Source organism: Salvelinus fontinalis, chromosome 30, assembly GCF_029448725.1.
Source record: "Salvelinus fontinalis isolate EN_2023a chromosome 30, ASM2944872v1, whole genome shotgun sequence".
NCBI lineage: Eukaryota > Metazoa > Chordata > Actinopteri > Salmoniformes > Salmonidae > Salvelinus > Salvelinus fontinalis.
This window is the reverse complement of record NC_074694.1, coordinates 34,076,458-34,094,623: the sequence shown is the minus strand read 5'-3', so window position 1 is coordinate 34,094,623 and position 18,166 is coordinate 34,076,458. Positions and strand designations below refer to the sequence as shown.

Genomic DNA, 18,166 nt, shown 5'->3' with positions numbered 1-18,166 from the left:
TGGGTGAATTTTGGCCCATTCCTCCTAACAGAGCTGGTGTAACTGAGTCAGGCTTGTAGGCCTCCTTGCTCACACACACTTTTTCAGTTATGCCCACAAATGTTCTATAGGATTGAGGTCAGGGCTTTGTGATGGCCACTCCAATACCTTGACTTTGTTATCCTTAAGCCATTTTTCCACAACTTTGGAAGTCTGCTTGGGGTCATTGTCCATTTGGAAGACCTATTTGTAACCAAGTTTTAACTTCCTGACTGATGTCTTGAGATTATGGCCAAACAGTTTTTTTTGTTTCATCAGAGTAGAGGACATTTCTCCAAAAATAACAATCTTTGTCCCCATGTGCAGTTGCAAACCGTAGTCGGGCTTTTTTATGGCAGTTTTGGAGCAGTGGCTTCTTCCTTGCGGAGCGGCCTTTCAGGTTCAGTCGATATAGGACTCACTTTACTGTGGATATAGGTACTTTTGTACCTGTTTCCTCCAGCATCTTCACAAGGGCCTTTGCTGTTGTTCTGGGATTGATTTTCACATTTTGCACCAAAGTATTTTCAACTCTAGGAGACAGAACGCGTCTCCTTCCTGAGCGGTATGACGACTGCAGGGTCCCATGGTGTTTATACTTGCGTACTATTGTTTGTACAGATGAACGTGGTACCTTCAGGCGTTTGGAAATTGCTCCCAAGGATGAACCAGACTTGTGGAGGTCCACAATTTTTTTTCTGAGGTCTTGGCTGATTTCTTTTGATTTTCCCATGATGTCAAGCAAAGAGGCACTGAGTTTGAAGGTAGGCCTTGAAATACATCCATCCACAGGTACACCTCCAATTGACTCAAATTATGTCAATTAGCCTATCAGAAGCTTCTAAAGCCGTGACATAATTTTTAAATTAACAACTGTTTAAAGGCACAGTCAACTTAGTGTATGTAAACTTCTGACCCATTGGAATAGTGATACAGTGAATTATAAGTGAAATGACTTATGTCATGCACAAAGTAGATGTCCTAACCGACTTACCAAAACTATAGTTTGTTAACAAGAAATTTGTGGAGTGGTTGAAAAAACGAGTTTTAATGACTCCAACCTGAGTGTATGTAAACTTCCGACTTCAACTGTAGGTCCAGGATCCCAGAAAAAAACAGCCCTTAATGTCAATATATGTTACTGCCTGCCTGCACTGCATTACAGTAAGCATGGATATGTGAATGTGTGGATGCCATGGATTATTGTCAATAATCTCCAATAGGAAAAAAAATGTAATGTATTAAAAAATCCTGTCAAAACATTCACTGATGTTACTTTCATATCTATTCTTTGTACTTTGCACTATATACACATACATGTACATAGGCACTCACTCACTCGCTCACTCACTCACTCACCCTCTCAAAAAAAACACACAAACACTCACATACACACACAGAGTGTTTGTAAACCTGGTGAACCATGGTGGTGTGAGTAAGTCTGTATGTTCAGTTCATTCAGGCCCTGTATACTGCTACCGTTCAGATGAGCAGGCACATTCCCTGTCATTCACCGTAGTAAAGGCCTGAAACCACACCTCACTAGTTGCTTCTACTGTTGTCATATCTCACTGTTAACGAACAAACACGGTAGTTGTATTTTGTTATGTAGAGTAACAAAGCTCTCTCTCTTTCACGCCCCCTGTATGGTGAAAGTGGTACAGTCCTTGGCCTAGGTGCAAGCCGTACTTATACTTTATAGGATCACTTCATCCATCCACAGTCCTAGGGAGGTTATAGAGGTTAACTGGAGAAGATTTAGAGTTAGGTATATGTTTAGATAAGTAGAAGTAAGCCTGGTGATGGAAATTATTTACAGGTAATGGGGTGTAATAGTTTGTAGACATGAATGGGTAGAGTGGCGAATTGTGTGTATGGGGGTTGGGTTTGGAGGGTACAGGTCACCTGGTCACGTGACACAGAATCAGGAGATGGGCTGATGGGGTGACGTGCGTCATGGGGTGAGGAGCGAGTAAAGTAGAGGTTGTTTTTTTCCTACATGTTTGTCCTATGTTTGCGGCCAAGGGAGTGTGTTGTGCCTGTGTGTATGTGTTCATGCATGCGCTTGTATGAATGTGTGTGTGTGTGTGTGTGTGTGTGTGTGGGAATGTGGGTGTGTTGAAAGTGCTGATGGGCCCCCCAGAAGCCCCTATCCATTGCTGTAGAAGCCCCTGGCTGCAAGAGAACAATCCAGCACTGGGGCTTTGTAGTCATCTTTGTCCCTGGGGGAAATGTGTGTGTGTGTGTGTGTGTGTGTGTGTGTTCATATGTAGGTACATGCGCGCATATTAGTTTGTGAATGAGTGTGCGTGTATGTATATGCCTGAGTATGTGCAGGTGATTGGATGCCTGTATGTGAGCGTGTGTTTATGTGTTTGTCCAGTGCTATATAAATTGTGTGCTGTGTGCGCGAGGCAGTGATTCTGCTGAAGATGGTTGATGTTCCAGGGTCTCCGCTCCTATCTCTGCTGCTGCTGCTGCTGTGTGTGTCGCCTCTGCCTGCCGCCACATACACCCTGACCCCTGGCAGACAGGCCCAGCACAAAGTCCTGCACCTGGGTGAGTCAGATACACAAGTACACATCAGTGGAGGTTGGTGGGAGGAGCTTTAGGAGGACGGGCTCATTGTAATGGGTGGAATGGAATAAATGGAATAGAGTCAATCGGGGTTTCCATATGTTTGATGTGTTTGATACCATTCCATTTATTCCATTCCAGCCATTACAATGAGCCCGTCCTCCTATAGCTCCTTCCACCAGCCTCCACTGATACACATGGGCACCAGCACACGAATACACACACTCACGTTCTCATTCTCATGATTTACATTGTCAAATAATGAAAATATGTTATAACGATATATGTTGTGAATTTTGCATTTCGTCGTCATAATAAGGTAGGAAGCAACATGTGAAAAGTCGACTTCAAAACCCACAAGGCAATGCTCTATGGACAGGCTCGCTGGTAGCTAGTTAGTTAGTTAGTTAGAAAACGTACCTGCCTACACACACTGATGCCAAAGTCAAAATCAGCATGTTAAGTAGTTAGCTAGTTGTAGTTAGAATCCCATGTTGATCGCGTTTCTAGCCAACGTCTTTGAGTCAATGTGGTTGCTAAGGCAACGTGCAAGGAGGCTGCGAGTCTTTTAGCAGGGAGAAGAGAGGACTGAACCGCATTGTGGCACGATAGTTCAAGGAAGAAAGGCCATTCATCTGACGGCGCACTGGTATAAAATATACACGTTGTTATGATGATATAGACGGATGGATGTGTTCTAGACAAGTATGCCCATACCATCTATTGTGTAATTTGGCGATTTGGAGTGCGGGTATTTGTTTTGAAAGGGTTATGATATGTGATAGTGTCTTATCCCCTATCTCCAGTGACAGAACTCTATAGCTATTTCCTTATACCACAGATTGACCACTTAGAAATTAAATCATGGAGATATTGTTATTTTACTACCTGATAGAACATAGGCTTTCACCAAATTGACAGGAGTTTCATGATTTATATTTCTGGTTGTGGATTATCCCTTTAACAGCGACTACACTGCTTTCTCTCTCTCTCAATCTACTTGTTTTTCCACCCCTTTGCCTTTCCATCACATTTCATCTGACCTCAACCAATCCTACTTGGGCCAATAACTAAAATGAAGTAAAAAAATATATGTTTTATCATTCTAATTGTTCAGATCTGATCTTTGTAACTGACTGTGATGATTCTTAAACTGACTCACAGACTGTGGCGTGGATAATCTAGGATCAGTATTCGTCTGACTGTACTGACAGTTCCTGTGTATTTTATTTCCTATAGACTGGCCTAAGGACTGTGGCACGGCCCACTATAAACCTAACATGGCTGAACGGATCGTCTCTGGAAACGAGGCCAGACCTCACTCCTGGCCATGGCAGGTCTCCCTACAGGTAATCAATAAACCAATCAATCCATGAACATACTTATCTACTTGCTAACGTCAGGATGTTGAATTTTCACTTAGTTATGCATTGATGCCAATGGGGGACTCAGTGAAAATTTGACTTAAAGGTCCCGCACGGTCAAAATCATGTTTTTCATCAAATGTTATTATATTTAGATGAAACCAGATCAAAGTAGGATGACCATAGGATGAAAAATGTATGTTGCTTGTTCATTAATACTGTTTGATAATGAAGGTACTGCCCCCTCCCCAGTGTCAAACACTTGGATTCAGGAGAAGGGCTCAGTAGAGTGCTCGAGGTGTCATAAACAAGCACCCATCAAATCAAATCAAATGTATTTATATAGCCCTTCTTACATCAGCTGATATCTCAAAGTCCTGTACAGAAACCCAGCCTAAAACCCCAAACAGCAAGCAATGCAGGTGTAGAAGCACGGTGGCTAGGAAAAAGTCCCTAGAAAGGCCAAAACCTAGGAAGAAACCTAGAGAGGAACCAGGCTATGAGGGGTGGCCAGTCCTCTTCTGGCTGTGCCGGGTGGAGATTATAACAGAACATGGCCAAGATGTTCAAATGTTCATAAATGACCAGCATGGTCAAATAATAATAATCACAGTAGTTGTCGAGGGTGCAACAAGTCAGCACCTCAGGAGTAAATGTCAGTTGTCTTTTCATAGCCGATCATTGAGAGTATCTCTACCGCTCCTGCTGTCTCTAGAGAGTTGAAAACAGCAGGTCTGGGACAGGTAGCACGTCCGGTGAACAGGTCAGTGTTCCATAGCCGCAGGCAGAACAGTTGAAACTGGAGCAGCAGCACGGCCAGGTGTACTGTGGACAGCTAGGAGTCATCGTGCCAGGTAGTCCTGAGGCGTGGTCCTAGGGCTCAGGTCCTCTTAGAGAGAAAGAAAGAGAGAATTAGAGAGAGCATACTTAAATTCACACAGGACACCGGATAAGACAGGAGAGGTACTCCAGATATAACAGACTGACACTAGCCCCCCGACACAAACTACTGCAGCACAAATACTGGAGTCTGAGACAGAAGGGGTCAGGAGACACTGTGGCCCCATCCGATGATACCCCCGGACAGGGCCAAACAGGCCGGATATAACCCCACCCACTTTGCCAAAGCACAGCCCCCACACCCCTAGAAGGATATCTTCAACCACTAACTTACCATCCTGAAACAAGGCCGAGTATAGCCCACAAAGATCTCCACCACGGCACAACCCAAGGGGGGGCGCCAACCCAAACAGGAACATCACGTCAGCGACTCAACCCACTCAAGTGACGCACCCCTCCTAGGGACGGCATGGAAGAGCACCAGTGAGCCAGTGACTCAGCCCCTGTAATAGGGTTAGAGGCAGAGACTCCAAGTGGAGAGAGGGGAACCGGCCAGGCAGACAGCAAGGGCAGTTCGTTGCTCCAGAGCCTTAACGTTCACCTTTACACTCCTGGGCCAGACTACACTCAATCATATGACCTACTGAAGAGATGAGTCTTCAGTAAAGACTTAAAGGTTGAGACCGAGTCTGCGTCTCTTACATGGGTAGGCAGACCATTCCATAAAAATGGAGCTCTATAGGAGAAAGCCCAGCTGTTTGCTTAGAAATCTTAGGGACAATTAGGAGGCCTGCGTCTTGTGACCGTAGCGTACGTGTAGGTATGTACGGCATTACCAAATCGGAAAGATAGATAGGAGCAAGCCCATGTAATGCTTTGTAGGTTAGCAGTAAAATCTTGGAATCAGTCCTTGCCTTAACAGGAAGCCAGTGTTGGGAGGCTAGTACTGGAGTAATATGATCCAATTTTTGGTTCTAGTCAGGATTCAGGATTCTAGCAGCCGTATTTAGCACTAACTGAAGTTTATTTAGTGCTTTATCCGGGTAGCTGGAAAGTAGAGCATTGCAGTAGTCTAACCTAGAAGTAACAAAAGCATGGATACATTTTTCTGCATCATTTTTGGACAGAAAGTTTCTGATTTTTGCAATGTTACGTAGATGGAAAAAAGCTGTCCTTGAAACAGTCTTGATATGTTCGTCAAAAGAGAGATCAGGGTCCAGAGTAACGCTGAGGTCCTTCACAGTTTTATTTGAGATGACTGTACAACCATCAAGATTACATGTCAGATTCAACAGAAGATCTCTTTGTTTCTTGGGACCTAGAACAAGCATCTCTGTTTTGTCCGAGTTTAAAAGTAGAAAGTTTGCAGCCATCCAAGGAATTATAAGGAATTATGTCTGAAACACAGGCTTCTAGCGAGGGCAATTTTGGGGCTTCACCATGTTTCATTGAAATGTACAGCTGTGTGTCATCCGCATAGCAGTGAAAGTTAACATTATGTTTTCGAATGACATCCCCAATAGGTATTATACACTGCTCAAAAAAATAAAGGGAACACTTAAACAGCACAATGTAACTCCAAGTCAATCACACTTCTGTGAAATCAAACTGTCCACTTAGGAAGCAACACTGATTGACAATAAATTTCACATGCTGTTGTGCAAATGGAGTAGACAACAGGTGGAAATTATAGGCAATTAGCAAGACACCCCCAATAAAGGAGTGGTTATGCAGGTGGTGACCACAGACCACTTCTCAGTTCCTATGCTTCCTGGCTGATATTTTGGTCACTTTTGAATGCTGGCGGTGCTCTCACTCTAGTGGTAGCATGAGACGGAGTCTACAACCCACACAAGTGGTTCAGGTAGTGCAGCTCATCCAGGATGGCACATCAATGCGAGCTGTGGCAAGAAGGTTTGCTGTGTCTGTCAGCTTAGTGTCCAGAGCATGGAGGCGCTACCAGGAGACAGGCCAGTACATCAGGAGACGTGGAGGAGGCCGTAGGAGGGCAACAACCCAGCAGCAGGACCGCTACCTCCACCTTTGTGCAAGGAGGATCAGGCGGAGCACTGCCAGAGCCCTGCAAAATGACCTCCAGCAGGCCACAAATGTGTATGTGTCTGCTCAAACGGTCAGAAACAGACTCCATGAGGGTGGTATGAGGGCCCGACGTCCACAGGTGGGGGTTGTGCTTACAGCCCAACACCGTGCAGGACGTTTGGCATTTGCCAGAGAACAACAAGATTGGCAAATTCGCCACTGGCGCCCTGTGCTCTTCACAGATGAAAACAGGTTCACACGGAGCACATGTGACAGAGTCTGGAGACGCTGTGGAGAACGTTCTGCTGCCTGCAACATCCTCCAGCATGACCGGTTTGGCAGTGGGTCAGTCATGGTGTGGGGTGGCATTTCTTTGGGGGGCCGCACAGCCCTCCATGTGCTCGCCAGAGGTAGCCTGACTGCCATTAGGTACCGAGATGAGATCCTCAGACCCCTTGTGAGACCATATGCTGGTGCGGTTGGCCCTGGGTTCCTCCTAATGCAAGACAATGCTAGACCTCATGTGGCTGGAGTGTGTCAGCAGTTCCTGCAAGAAGAAGGCATTGATGCTATGGACTGGCCCGCCCGTTCCCCAGACCTGAATCCAATTGAGCACATCTGGGACATCATGTCTCGCTCCATCCACCAACGCCACGTTGCACCACAGACTGTCCAGGAGTTGGCGGATGCTTTAGTCCAGGTCTGGGAGGAGATCCCTCAGGAGACCATCCGCCACCTCATCAGGAGCATGCCCAGGCATTGTAGGGAGGTCATACAGGCACGTGGAGGCCACACACACTACTGAGCCTCCTTTTGACTTGTTTTAAGGACATTACATCAAAGTTGGATCAGCCTGTTGTGTGGTTTTCCACTTTAATTTTGAGTGTGACTCCAAATCCAGACCTCCATGGGTTGATAAATTTGATTTCCATTGATAATTTTTGTGTGATTTTGTTGCCAGCACATTCAACTATGTAAAGAAAAAAGTATTTAATAATAATATTTCATTCATTCAGATCTAGGATGTGTTATTTTAGTGTTCCCTTTATTTTTTTGAGGAGTGTATATAGTGAAAACAATAGTGGTCCTAAAACGGAACCGAGGAACACAAATTTACGCACCGACCGCCACTGGTATTCATATGCTCACACCATTCTATTGTTGAGGTACGCATACATCATACCAACACAGAAGAGCTGCATTTTATATACTTATTTTTTTTTAAATTGGAAGGAAAACTATTTCACTCATATTGCAATTAAATGTTGTGCATATTTCATATAAATCTGAAAAGACTGGACAGTTACTTTAAGTGGAAGGTCTTGACTGTGGGTTGATGGCAAATGTGTGTGTTCTGTGTGTCTCAGGTTCGTCCCAGAGGCAGTAAGCACTACATCCATGTCTGTGGAGGAACTCTCATCCACAAGAACTGGGTCCTCACTGCTGCTCACTGCTTCCAGAAGTAAGACTTGCCATTCCGTGAGTGGTAGCACACAACATTATTGGATTGAGCTAAAAATGAAACACTTGTCTCAAAAGGACAACGATCTAACCCATTCACCATAACTAGGTTTAGACTAGAAAGAGACAATACATCTTGAGAAACCACCAAAAAGGACTAGTAGACTACCTGTGTGTAATGTGACAGATAGTTACATTCTGAACCCTGCGTGAACTCATTTACCCACCATGCTGTGTGTCTCAGGGGTAAAGCCGAGGATGCTGGGAGTTGGAGGATTGTCCTGGGGAAGCACCAGCTGAAACGTTCCGAAACACCCGAGAAGGCTATCCCGGTGAAGAGGATATATCGTCACGAGCACTTCCGTTACCCCATGCACAGCGAGTTGGATTACGATATTGCCCTGGTCAAGGCTGCCACCGACATCGTGCCCACCAACCACATACGCTATGCATGCCTGCCGCGCAAACAGATCAGCCTGAAGCCAGGACAATACTGCTGGGTGACCGGCTGGGGAGACACTCGGGGTAAGGAGGGATGATTAAGGGTGAGAAGGTTGGATGAAACTAGAGATGAGGACTGAGAGGAGAGGGGGAGAAAGGTGCGGTTGGCTGGGTAGACACTCAGGTTAAGGGGGGATGAAAGGGGGAGGAGAGGCGGCTGGGTAGGCACACAGGGTAAGGAGGGGGAGGCTGAATGGAGACACTGGGAGAATCTCATTGCATACTCCTCGTATCCTCTCGCCTCCTTTTTAAAACCCATTGGAGGAGACGATCAGAGGGGAGGGACCTCTGGCTTTCTCATCCAATGGGTTTTGAAAAAAAGGTGTGGAGTGAGGACGCGAGGAGTATGCAATTGAGATTCTTTCTATGACCACTTATGTTAGAACTAAGATTGTAGACAAAAGAGCATTGACAAGGGGTGCGTTCAATAGGCATGAAACAAGTATGTTGCCTAAAATGTGGTGTGTCCCTGTCTGTGTATCAGGTGGGAAGGAGAACGTGTCTCTGGCTGAGGCTCTGAACCAGGCCCGTCTGCCCATCATCGACATCAAGACCTGCCGTCAGAAGAAGTTCTGGGGAGACCGCGTCAGGGACTCCATGATCTGTGCCGGCTTCAGAGACACAGAAGGACCACCTGCTGCCTGCCAGGTAGAGAAAGGGAAGGAGGGGACTGAGGAAGGGTGGGATAGAGGGAGGAGTGGGAAAGACCGAGTGAGAAAGGGTGGAGGAAGAATTACATACTTGTACGGAGTACGCCAATTGGCTAATGTCAAACAAGCTGCGTCAACCATAAACTAAAAGTACAGCTATCATGCTCGTAAAATAAATTAGTGTTAAACATAAATGAATAGATCTTTTTTAAATATTTTTTATAAATAATGGTTTGTTGCATTTAACTGCTGAAAATGCTGTTATCGAGGTCATTTCCTTAACTGCAGAGTTCAGCATGTGGGAGAAGTCAGAGCTCGGAGACCATAGATGATTTCCCCACTAGATATTACCAATTGGAGGGGCGTTTAAATAAGATTTTTTCTAGTTGCATGCTGTTATTTACACATTTACGAGATGTTATAAACACAGCATTAGTATTAACATAGGAATGTGATCTAACAATGTTTTATCCCCCCCTCTTCTCTTAGGGTGACTCGGGCGGTCCTCTGCTGTGCCAGCTGGGGCGCGACAGGTGGGAGGTGCACGGTGTGGTGAGCTTTGGCCCCATTGGCTGCACCGTGGAGAACAAGCCCAGCGTGTTCACCCGCACCGCCAATTACATCCCTTGGATCGAGGCTACGCGCATCAGAGACATCTTCATGCACTAGACTAGACCACACACAACCTGACAACCCCTCCACGCCCCCAAAACTATAGCATTTATTTTTTTGTGCGAGATACCATATTGCCTCAGGCCACACCCCCCTCTCCTCTGTGTCCATAACCTGTGAGTCACTACAGTGACATCAGACAAAATTTGAATATAGACATTTTACAATCAACATTGTACTGATCATCAGCATTTCATTAAATCAAGCCACCTGTCACGATGCTGTAATCTGTGTTAAATTCTGTGTTATTCAGGCTTTGTGTCTCTGAAAGTACTCTACTCTATGCAAAGGAACATACACTATCTGCAATTTGTATGGCACATATGACACCTTGACCTCCACCGCATCCCCAACCAATGTTCCACTTCCTGGTTGTACTCTTTCCTCACTAACTCCCATCATGCAGTCTGTCAGCCAATAAAGTTGGCAGAAAAAGCAGAACATTGTGAACCTCTTCTTTCAAATATACTGTAGAACACTACTGTTGTTAGTTTAGCTTACTGACTGATACCAATAGTGTAGCGGGCACACAATCTGGGTTCAAACCCAGTCAGTCCCAATAGCATATCCCACCCCTAACCCCACCTACAGGCTTTCACCACGCAAACAGCATGAGCACAACTGACAAAGACCCAAGGCAACATATTCTCATTTTGAATGTTTGTTGTATTGTTCTTACAGTGGCCTTAACAGGCAAGGACACAAAGAGATAATACAGACACTTCCAGTATTGTTTGGAAGTAACTTTTAGAAAGGCCAGCATCGACTCCAACTCTTAACAGGAAAATAGTACCCACTATGAATAAATACATTACAACAGTATTGATTGTAAGGCCTTGGTAGGGTGTGTGCTGGGATGAATGTCTCTTTGCTCTTCAGCTTCATGAGAAGTCTTGTTCTGTATCTGAAGGACTACAACCCACAGTCACATGAAAGCAGAGGACTACAATCATGGCTTCCAGCAGCTCTCTGGTTGGGTCTTAGACCAGTGTTGCGGAGGTGGTTCAATGAACCATGCTTAGATGAGCAACCTTGCGTTCGCTCCCTGTAGTAACCATTTGGCTTTACCTCAGGGGGCTAACAAGTGGGCAACCTCGTAAAATAACCAGTCAGTAACACCAGCCGACATGTTCAGATACATCCACCCTTCCCCTCCTTGAAGTTATCACTGACCAGACATGACTGGATAGCTGTAAACCGGTTTCCACTGAATTGTTTTCATCACTCCAGTCATGTCAGATCAGTGATTACTTCACAGGGAGGGAGGAGGCATGTAAAAATGATTACAACAGGGCCCCAGTATCCATTTACTCTTAACATGGACATACTATTTACATGACTCTTTCCCTCTTCCAGGCTACTAGACGTAGCAATAATATAACAAAAGATACATTTCTAAAAACAGTTCCCAATACAATAACACATAAACCCCTTGGAAATAGTGTGAGGCCTTTTCAGATCTGTGTGGGTGAGAAGGGAGGTAACCCAGAAGGACACGGCTGGGGGAGGGGGCAGCAAGGGCAGTTGTGTGTAGAGAGGGGTGTTTCTTGGAGGTCATTTAGTCCATGGTTTAATGATGTCTCAGTCATGCCTCCAATACCCCAGAACCCTCTCAAGTCAGGAAGTGAACAAGGGGAGGGGCTGGTGATATTTGTGGGAGTGTTTGAGTATTGGTAACCTATTCCCTGAGACTCTGGCCAAAAGTAGTACACCAAGTAGGGAATAAGGTGGAATTTTGGATGAAACGCAATAGATAGGGATGTGTTCAGTAGAGATTTGAAGAAGAGGAGCCGCCTCTGATATGGTCCCAGTTACTGTAGAGAGCATAGGCACCAGACATGGCCAACCCCACCAGACCACCACGAGCCACTCCCTTCAGCCCTCCTGAAACACACACAAGTTTTGAATGAGACAGATGGGGTTTCTAGGGCACTACATGTTGCACTCTTGCCCCACACGCGACACAACCATAGACTAACCACAGACAGGCCACACACCTGTGGATTTGAACAGCATGCCTGTGAGAGTCCCAGCAGCCATAGTGTTGATGTCATCCTCTGCTCCTCTAGCCTTCTCTATGGCCACGCCAAATATACTGTACAATAACGCTGTAAACACACATGCACACCCCATGGTTAATATAGACATACTAGGGACAAAACACCCAAACACCTGGTCCATGGGTTAGCCAGGGTGAAGAAGAAGAGATTAGGAGGAGGAAGAGAGGGGAAGAAGTGCTCACCAACAGAGCCCAGAGTGTTGGCCCAGGATGCACCTTGTCTGGTCACCATGTTGAGAATCCTGAGGAGGGCAAGGTCAGAGGTCAGATAAGTGAGAGCAGTATATAGAGCACCCTACCACAGAACCCTCAAATGCAACTCTGGCCCTTGAAGCCAGTTCCACTGTGTTTTTTCAATGGTCCTCTCTAATCAGGGACCTGGGGCACCAGGTGGGTGCAATTAATGATCAGGTAAAAAAGAAAACCAGTAGGCTCCGGACCTCATTGGGTTGGAGTTCAATACCCCTGCCATAGAACATTTATAATAGCATGAATAAAACCTGTCTGCAATGTGATAACACTAAAGCCACAGACTACTAGAGGAACACAGTGGTGCTTACTGGACGTTACGAGGTTTAGTCCAGCCCATTTCTCTGGTCTCCTTCAACCCCATCCTCAGACCATTCACTGTCCCAAACGCAGCTCCTAGAATTGGAGGGGGAGAGAGAGGGAGAGACTCAGATACAGAACCAGCAGACACTTAATATGGGAGAAGGGGAGTTATGTTCATAGAGGGAAGAGATGAGCAGGTGAGACAAAGAAACTGAGGGGGGGAGGGAATGTCTCACCTGTGATACAGCTGCCCCCGATGGTGAAGAAGGCCAGCTCAAACCTCCCTCTAGTTTTACTGGCCCCTGTTGGCAGGATGAACTCATCTGTGTCCTGGAAAACACACACACACACACACACAGGTTAACATCTATTATCTTAGTCGACTTGATAGTGGGAATGTCAAAAATCAATTCTACATATCCATTCATTGAGTGAGGTCAACTTCTACTAACTAGCTAGCTAGCATATCTTACCTGTACGAGGTAGCGGGGGTCAACATTAAGATAAGGCGACAGGGGGCTCATTCCAGTCACTATGTAGAAAATACAGCAACTCAGTTGATGTCAACGACGGCCAGTGTTGGCCTTGTCTAACTAACGTTAGTTAGTATGCTAGCTACCACCAACGTAGCAACATCAATTGGCAGGGGCACTTACATGGGACTCCGGCGAGCTCTGTGTTGGTGTATTCGCTGCCTCCGAAGAGACTCCCGAGGCCGCCTTTCCCTCCCGACCCAGGGGCGTTATTGTCCATGTATGGTGACGATCTGGAGACTCACCCGGCGAACGCTTCCGACTGGAGATGCTGGTTGGGTAAACTAGCTAAATAGCTAACATTAGCCTAGCTGACCAAACGTGATGATGCAAGCAATAAGTAATAACGTTGGTGATATTTCCTAGTATCTCAAACGTAGCAATATGTTTACCTTTCAATAGTGTTGTACACTGTCTTACTGTAGGTAGTTAGATATTAAAATTATCAGCTTTTTGTAAATTATAGTTGGGTTAGTCTTTTCATCATGCTTCTCTGACCGCCACGATCTACCGTAAAGCGACCACTGACAGGCGATTACGTAAGCAGACCTGAAAGTTAAGCAACGTTATACACATCTTTGGCACTGCATTGAGGGGAATTACTCAACGTAAAACGGGTGAAATTGAGCTATGGTTGCATTTGATACGGGGCAATAAGCAAAATATTAAAATACATTTGCGAGTGTGACAATTCACGACATCAAAGGGCCACTTAAAGTAACGATACATTGCACTAGATGGCAGCAAAGTAACATTAAAGCGCTCATCTGTTACCAAAAGACCAGACCAAAGAGTATAACAACCCAGCTAACAACAACAGTTCTTACAACTTTAGAGAACGTTCCCCTGAGAATCTCATTAGGGAGTGAACGTTATTTATTATAAGGGTTACATGGTGAAAATCAGACCTGTTTGAACAAAATATATTTGACCTAAACCCTCCCTGAACAATTGAAAAAAAAACAAGTGACCCTTCGCTATACAAAAATAATAATTGAAACAAAGTGGATAGCAGAGAATATATCTAGCGTTCACACTCACTTCTTGGACAGACCAGAGCTTTAGTTAGGCCTACATTTCCACCCCAGACAGAGTAGGCCTACCGATGCAGAAAAATGTAAGCTTTAACGGCTGAGAACTCTTCTTCCGTGGCTTAACCCAGTGAGAGAAGGTCACAAGTGTTCCCCTAAAAGCTGTCTGGGTTTAAACATCTTCTATTGTACAGAAAGGGAATAGCTTAGTCAATTGATGGTGACAGAATTAGATTACTTTCCAAGCAAATTCAGCCCATGAATGTCAAAGAAACTAAACAATGATATCTTAATAAATGGTAGGCATATGACATACCCTCTTACTGTATCTGCGTAATAGTGTGCAACTGCAGCACATCATTTGGGGCAATTCTACAAGTGGGCGTTCCTGCAGCCCCCTCGAGCATCACATTGGTTCCTTCATGAACACCCCCCCCCCCCCCTCGAGCATGTCATCCTCATGTTTGTGTGAGGTTAAAAGGGAAATAAAAGTATTATCTGAGTTAGGCAGTGCCCTTTGCTCCGCGCCGAACACGTTTACATTCGTTTACAAAACTCTGGGAAAACAGTGCCCGACCTGCGGGGGCGAAGGACACTGTCTACCGGTCGCTAGTACATCAGGTGGGAGGCGGGAGCGACACCGTGTGCTTGCTAACTAGCTAGTTAGCGACACTGTGTGCTAGCTTGCTAGTTAGAACTCCAACACCAAAACATGCTAAATAGGTTCTCTCAGGAGATTTTTGCTAACATACAGTTGATAAAATGTTCCCCTAACTAACGGAAACTGGACACTCAAACATCAGCAGAACATTACGGGTAACATTGCAAAAACATTCTCTCTCCGTGTCATTGTTAGCTGGGTAACCCCTTTCATCTTCCCTTTCATTCCCCTTTCATCTGTGACCAGACTGTTGAGACCACCAGTACTCTCTTTGATTAGACTTTAGTGTGTGTGAGTTGTCAGGTCTTGGTTTACTCTTTCTCTGTTTTGCTTTGACGAGACAACACACACATACAGTCTTCTATCTTGCTACCCTATATACATAGACATGGAATCATTGGCCACTTTAATAATGGAACACTAGTCACTTTGATAATGTTTACATACTGCTTTACTCATCTCATGTGTATATACTGTATTCTATTCTACTGTATTTAGTCAATGCCAATGCAACATTGCTCATCCTAATATTTATATATTTCTTAATTTCATTATTTTACTTTTAGATTTGTGCATTGTTGTTAATTGTTAGATACTACTGCACTGTTGGAGCTAGGAACACAAGCATTTCGCTACACCCGCAATAACATCTGTTAAATAGGTGTATGTTACCAATACAATGTTATTTGATTTGTATAATTAACCTTGTGGGGACAAACAATTCAGTCCCAATCAAAATCCTATTTTCCCTAACCCTAACCTTAACCCTAAACTTAACCCGAAAACCTAACCCTAAATTTAAGCCTAAACCTAACCCTAGCTCTTAACCCTAAAACTAACCCTAGCTCCTAACCCCAACCCTAAACCTAATTTTAACCCTAACACAATTATAACCTTAATCCTAACCCCCCTAGAAATAGCATTTGAACTTGTGGGGACTAACAAAATGTCCCCAGTTGGTCAAATTTTTGTTTGTTTACTATTCTTGTGGGGACTTCTGGTCTAAGTATAGTTAAACACATCCACCTGCACACACACAAATGTGTATGTAGGCTTAGACAGTACAGCCATCTGTCGTAGGTCAGAGGAATTCTGAATGAATTTATTGTGGTGAGAAAAAAACCTAATAACAAAACTTATTTAGATGCAGTCACTGTAGCAGCCCTGTGTTATTGTGTATTCATCTGAGTCCAAGTGGACAAGTGGAACGATGAAGATTGTCATTGTTTCTGTGTGTGTGTGTGTGTGTGTGTGTGTGTGTGTGTGTGTGTGTGTGTGTGTGTGTGTGTGTGTGTGTGTGTGTGTGTGTGTGTGTGTGTGTGTGTGTGTGTATTCAAGCTGCCTGGCACAGTCTGTGAGTAACTGTTGTCTCTGTATGGGAGCCGGGTGGACCCGCTGGCCTCCTACAATACACTATTCAGTCTCACGCACACATGCACACACCCACACACATATGAGCATACACACACAGACATGGTCCGGCCAAGAGTCTTGTTTGTCCCTCAGCCAATCACCAGGAGGGAGGAGGGTGCACAACAACAAAAATGCTGTATGTGAGAATAATAGCTTCATCTTTATCTTCTTCTCTCTCTCTCCCTCTCCCACATGCAAACTTGTTGCTAGATCCCCCTCCCTCTCTTTCTAACTTTGCTATCTCCCCTTCCTCTCTCTTTTCTCAAAGCTGAACTAAAGCTGAACTAAACCAGTACAGAAAGGAGCCTCTACAGGACCCTGGTGTGTGTGTTTGTAGTCGCGGCAACAAGAAAATAAGGTTTTGTCTCCCTAACCCCCTTAGTGTTGATTGATGCTGGTGAGTGAATCTAAGTAACATAATTAAAAAATTACCATCAAAGTTAGTCAATTTAAGCTAGAGATATCTCATTTTTTGCATTGGAGTGGTCTCAATCCACCTCATCTGCCTATGTCACACTTCCGCGTCAGTGAAAGGTGGCAGAGCTAGAGATGTGTTTGTCAGTCCATGAGACATCCCGAAAATCGGTCTTCTCACGAAAAGGTCTGTAGCGTCCAAACGGTTTTACCTAAAAACTATTGACCACTCTATGGAAAGGGGAGACTCTCTCAAACATGATGGTCATCTCCATTTTGCTCTACGATCCCCACAAGTGTCAGGGAACTTGTCTGAAATCGGTTCCGTTGATGTGCCAACTGCTGTTTGTAGCGTCCTAACTGTTTGGGCTACAAACTAATGTGACCTCACTGTGGAAAGGGGAGATTCTCATGAACATGATGGTGTTCTCCATTGTTCTCTGCGACCCCACAAGTGTCATGGGACTCCTCTGAATGTAACCGGTACTGGTTAAACATTTTTATGGATGTATGAAATTAGTTCAGCCTACCTAAAAAAGCATGTAGCGTGTAAAAATCATATGTCCTCGGTTGCAACACTCACTACTGAGTTCCAAACTGCCTCTGGAAGCAATGTCAGCACAAGAACTGATCATGGGGAGCTTCATGAAATGGGTTTCCATGGCCGAGCAGCCGCACACAAGCCTAAGATCACCATACACAATTTCATACTGGAGTGGTGTAAAGCTCGCTGCCATTGGACTCTGGAACAGTAGAAACCCGTTCTCTGGAGTGATGAATCACATTTCACCATCTAGCAGTCCAACGGACGAATATGGGTTTGGCGGATGCCAGGAGAATGCTACCTGCCCCAATGCGTAGTGCCAACTGTAAAGTTTGGTGGAAGAGTAATAATGGTCTGGGGCTGTTTTTCATGGGTCGGGCCCCTTAGTTCCAATGAAGGGAATTCTTAATGCTACAGCATACAATGACATTCTAGATGATTCTATGCTTCCAACTTTGTTGCAACAGTTTGGAGAAGGCCCTTTTCTGTTTCAGCATGACAATGCCCCTGTGCACAAAGCAAGGTTCATACAGAAATGTTTTGTCTAAATTGGTGTGGAAGAACTTGACTGGCCTGCACAGAGCCCTGACCTCAACCCCATCGAACACCTTTGGGATGAATTGGAACGCCGACTGCGAGCCAGCCCTAATAGGCCAACATCAGTGCCGACCTCACTAATGCTCTTGTGGCTGATTGGAAGCAAGTCCTCGCAGCAATGTTTCAGCATCTAGTGGAAAGCCTTCCAAGAAGAGTGGAGGCTGATATAGCAGCAAAGGGGGACCAACTCCATATTAATGGCCATGATTTTGGAATAAGATGTTTGACGAGCAGGTGTC

The 18,166-nt window shown here is 45.0% G+C and overlaps 2 protein-coding genes across 3 annotated transcripts; one reads left to right on the top strand and one right to left on the bottom strand.

Annotated features, from left to right (window-relative positions):
• Positions 1–2,353: 2,353 nt before the first annotated feature.
• LOC129829071 (chymotrypsin-like elastase family member 2A) lies at positions 2,354–10,342 on the top strand. Of its 2 annotated transcripts, none has more exons than XM_055890544.1 (6): positions 2,354–2,577; positions 3,835–3,944; positions 8,207–8,301; positions 8,545–8,825; positions 9,286–9,449; positions 9,941–10,342. In XM_055890544.1, the coding sequence occupies exons 1-6, from the start codon at positions 2,451–2,453 to the stop codon at positions 10,118–10,120; spliced, it is 957 nt and encodes a 318-aa protein (XP_055746519.1). In that variant the 5' UTR covers positions 2,354–2,450; the 3' UTR covers positions 10,121–10,342. The 2 variants fall into 2 exon arrangements, with proteins under 2 accessions (XP_055746519.1, XP_055746520.1); XM_055890545.1 differs by lacking the exon at positions 2,354–2,577 and adding an exon at positions 2,821–3,244.
• A 426-nt stretch (positions 10,343–10,768) lies between these two features.
• Positions 10,769–14,643, bottom strand: timm23a (translocase of inner mitochondrial membrane 23 homolog a (yeast)). Its single transcript, XM_055890546.1, has 7 exons — positions 13,391–14,643; positions 13,208–13,266; positions 12,971–13,064; positions 12,743–12,827; positions 12,366–12,424; positions 12,121–12,231; positions 10,769–12,007 (listed from the first exon to the last, which is right to left on the bottom strand). The coding sequence occupies exons 1-7, from the start codon at positions 13,485–13,487 to the stop codon at positions 11,889–11,891; spliced, it is 624 nt and encodes a 207-aa protein (XP_055746521.1). The 5' UTR covers positions 13,488–14,643; the 3' UTR covers positions 10,769–11,888.
• Between the last annotated feature and the right edge of the window lie 3,523 nt (positions 14,644–18,166).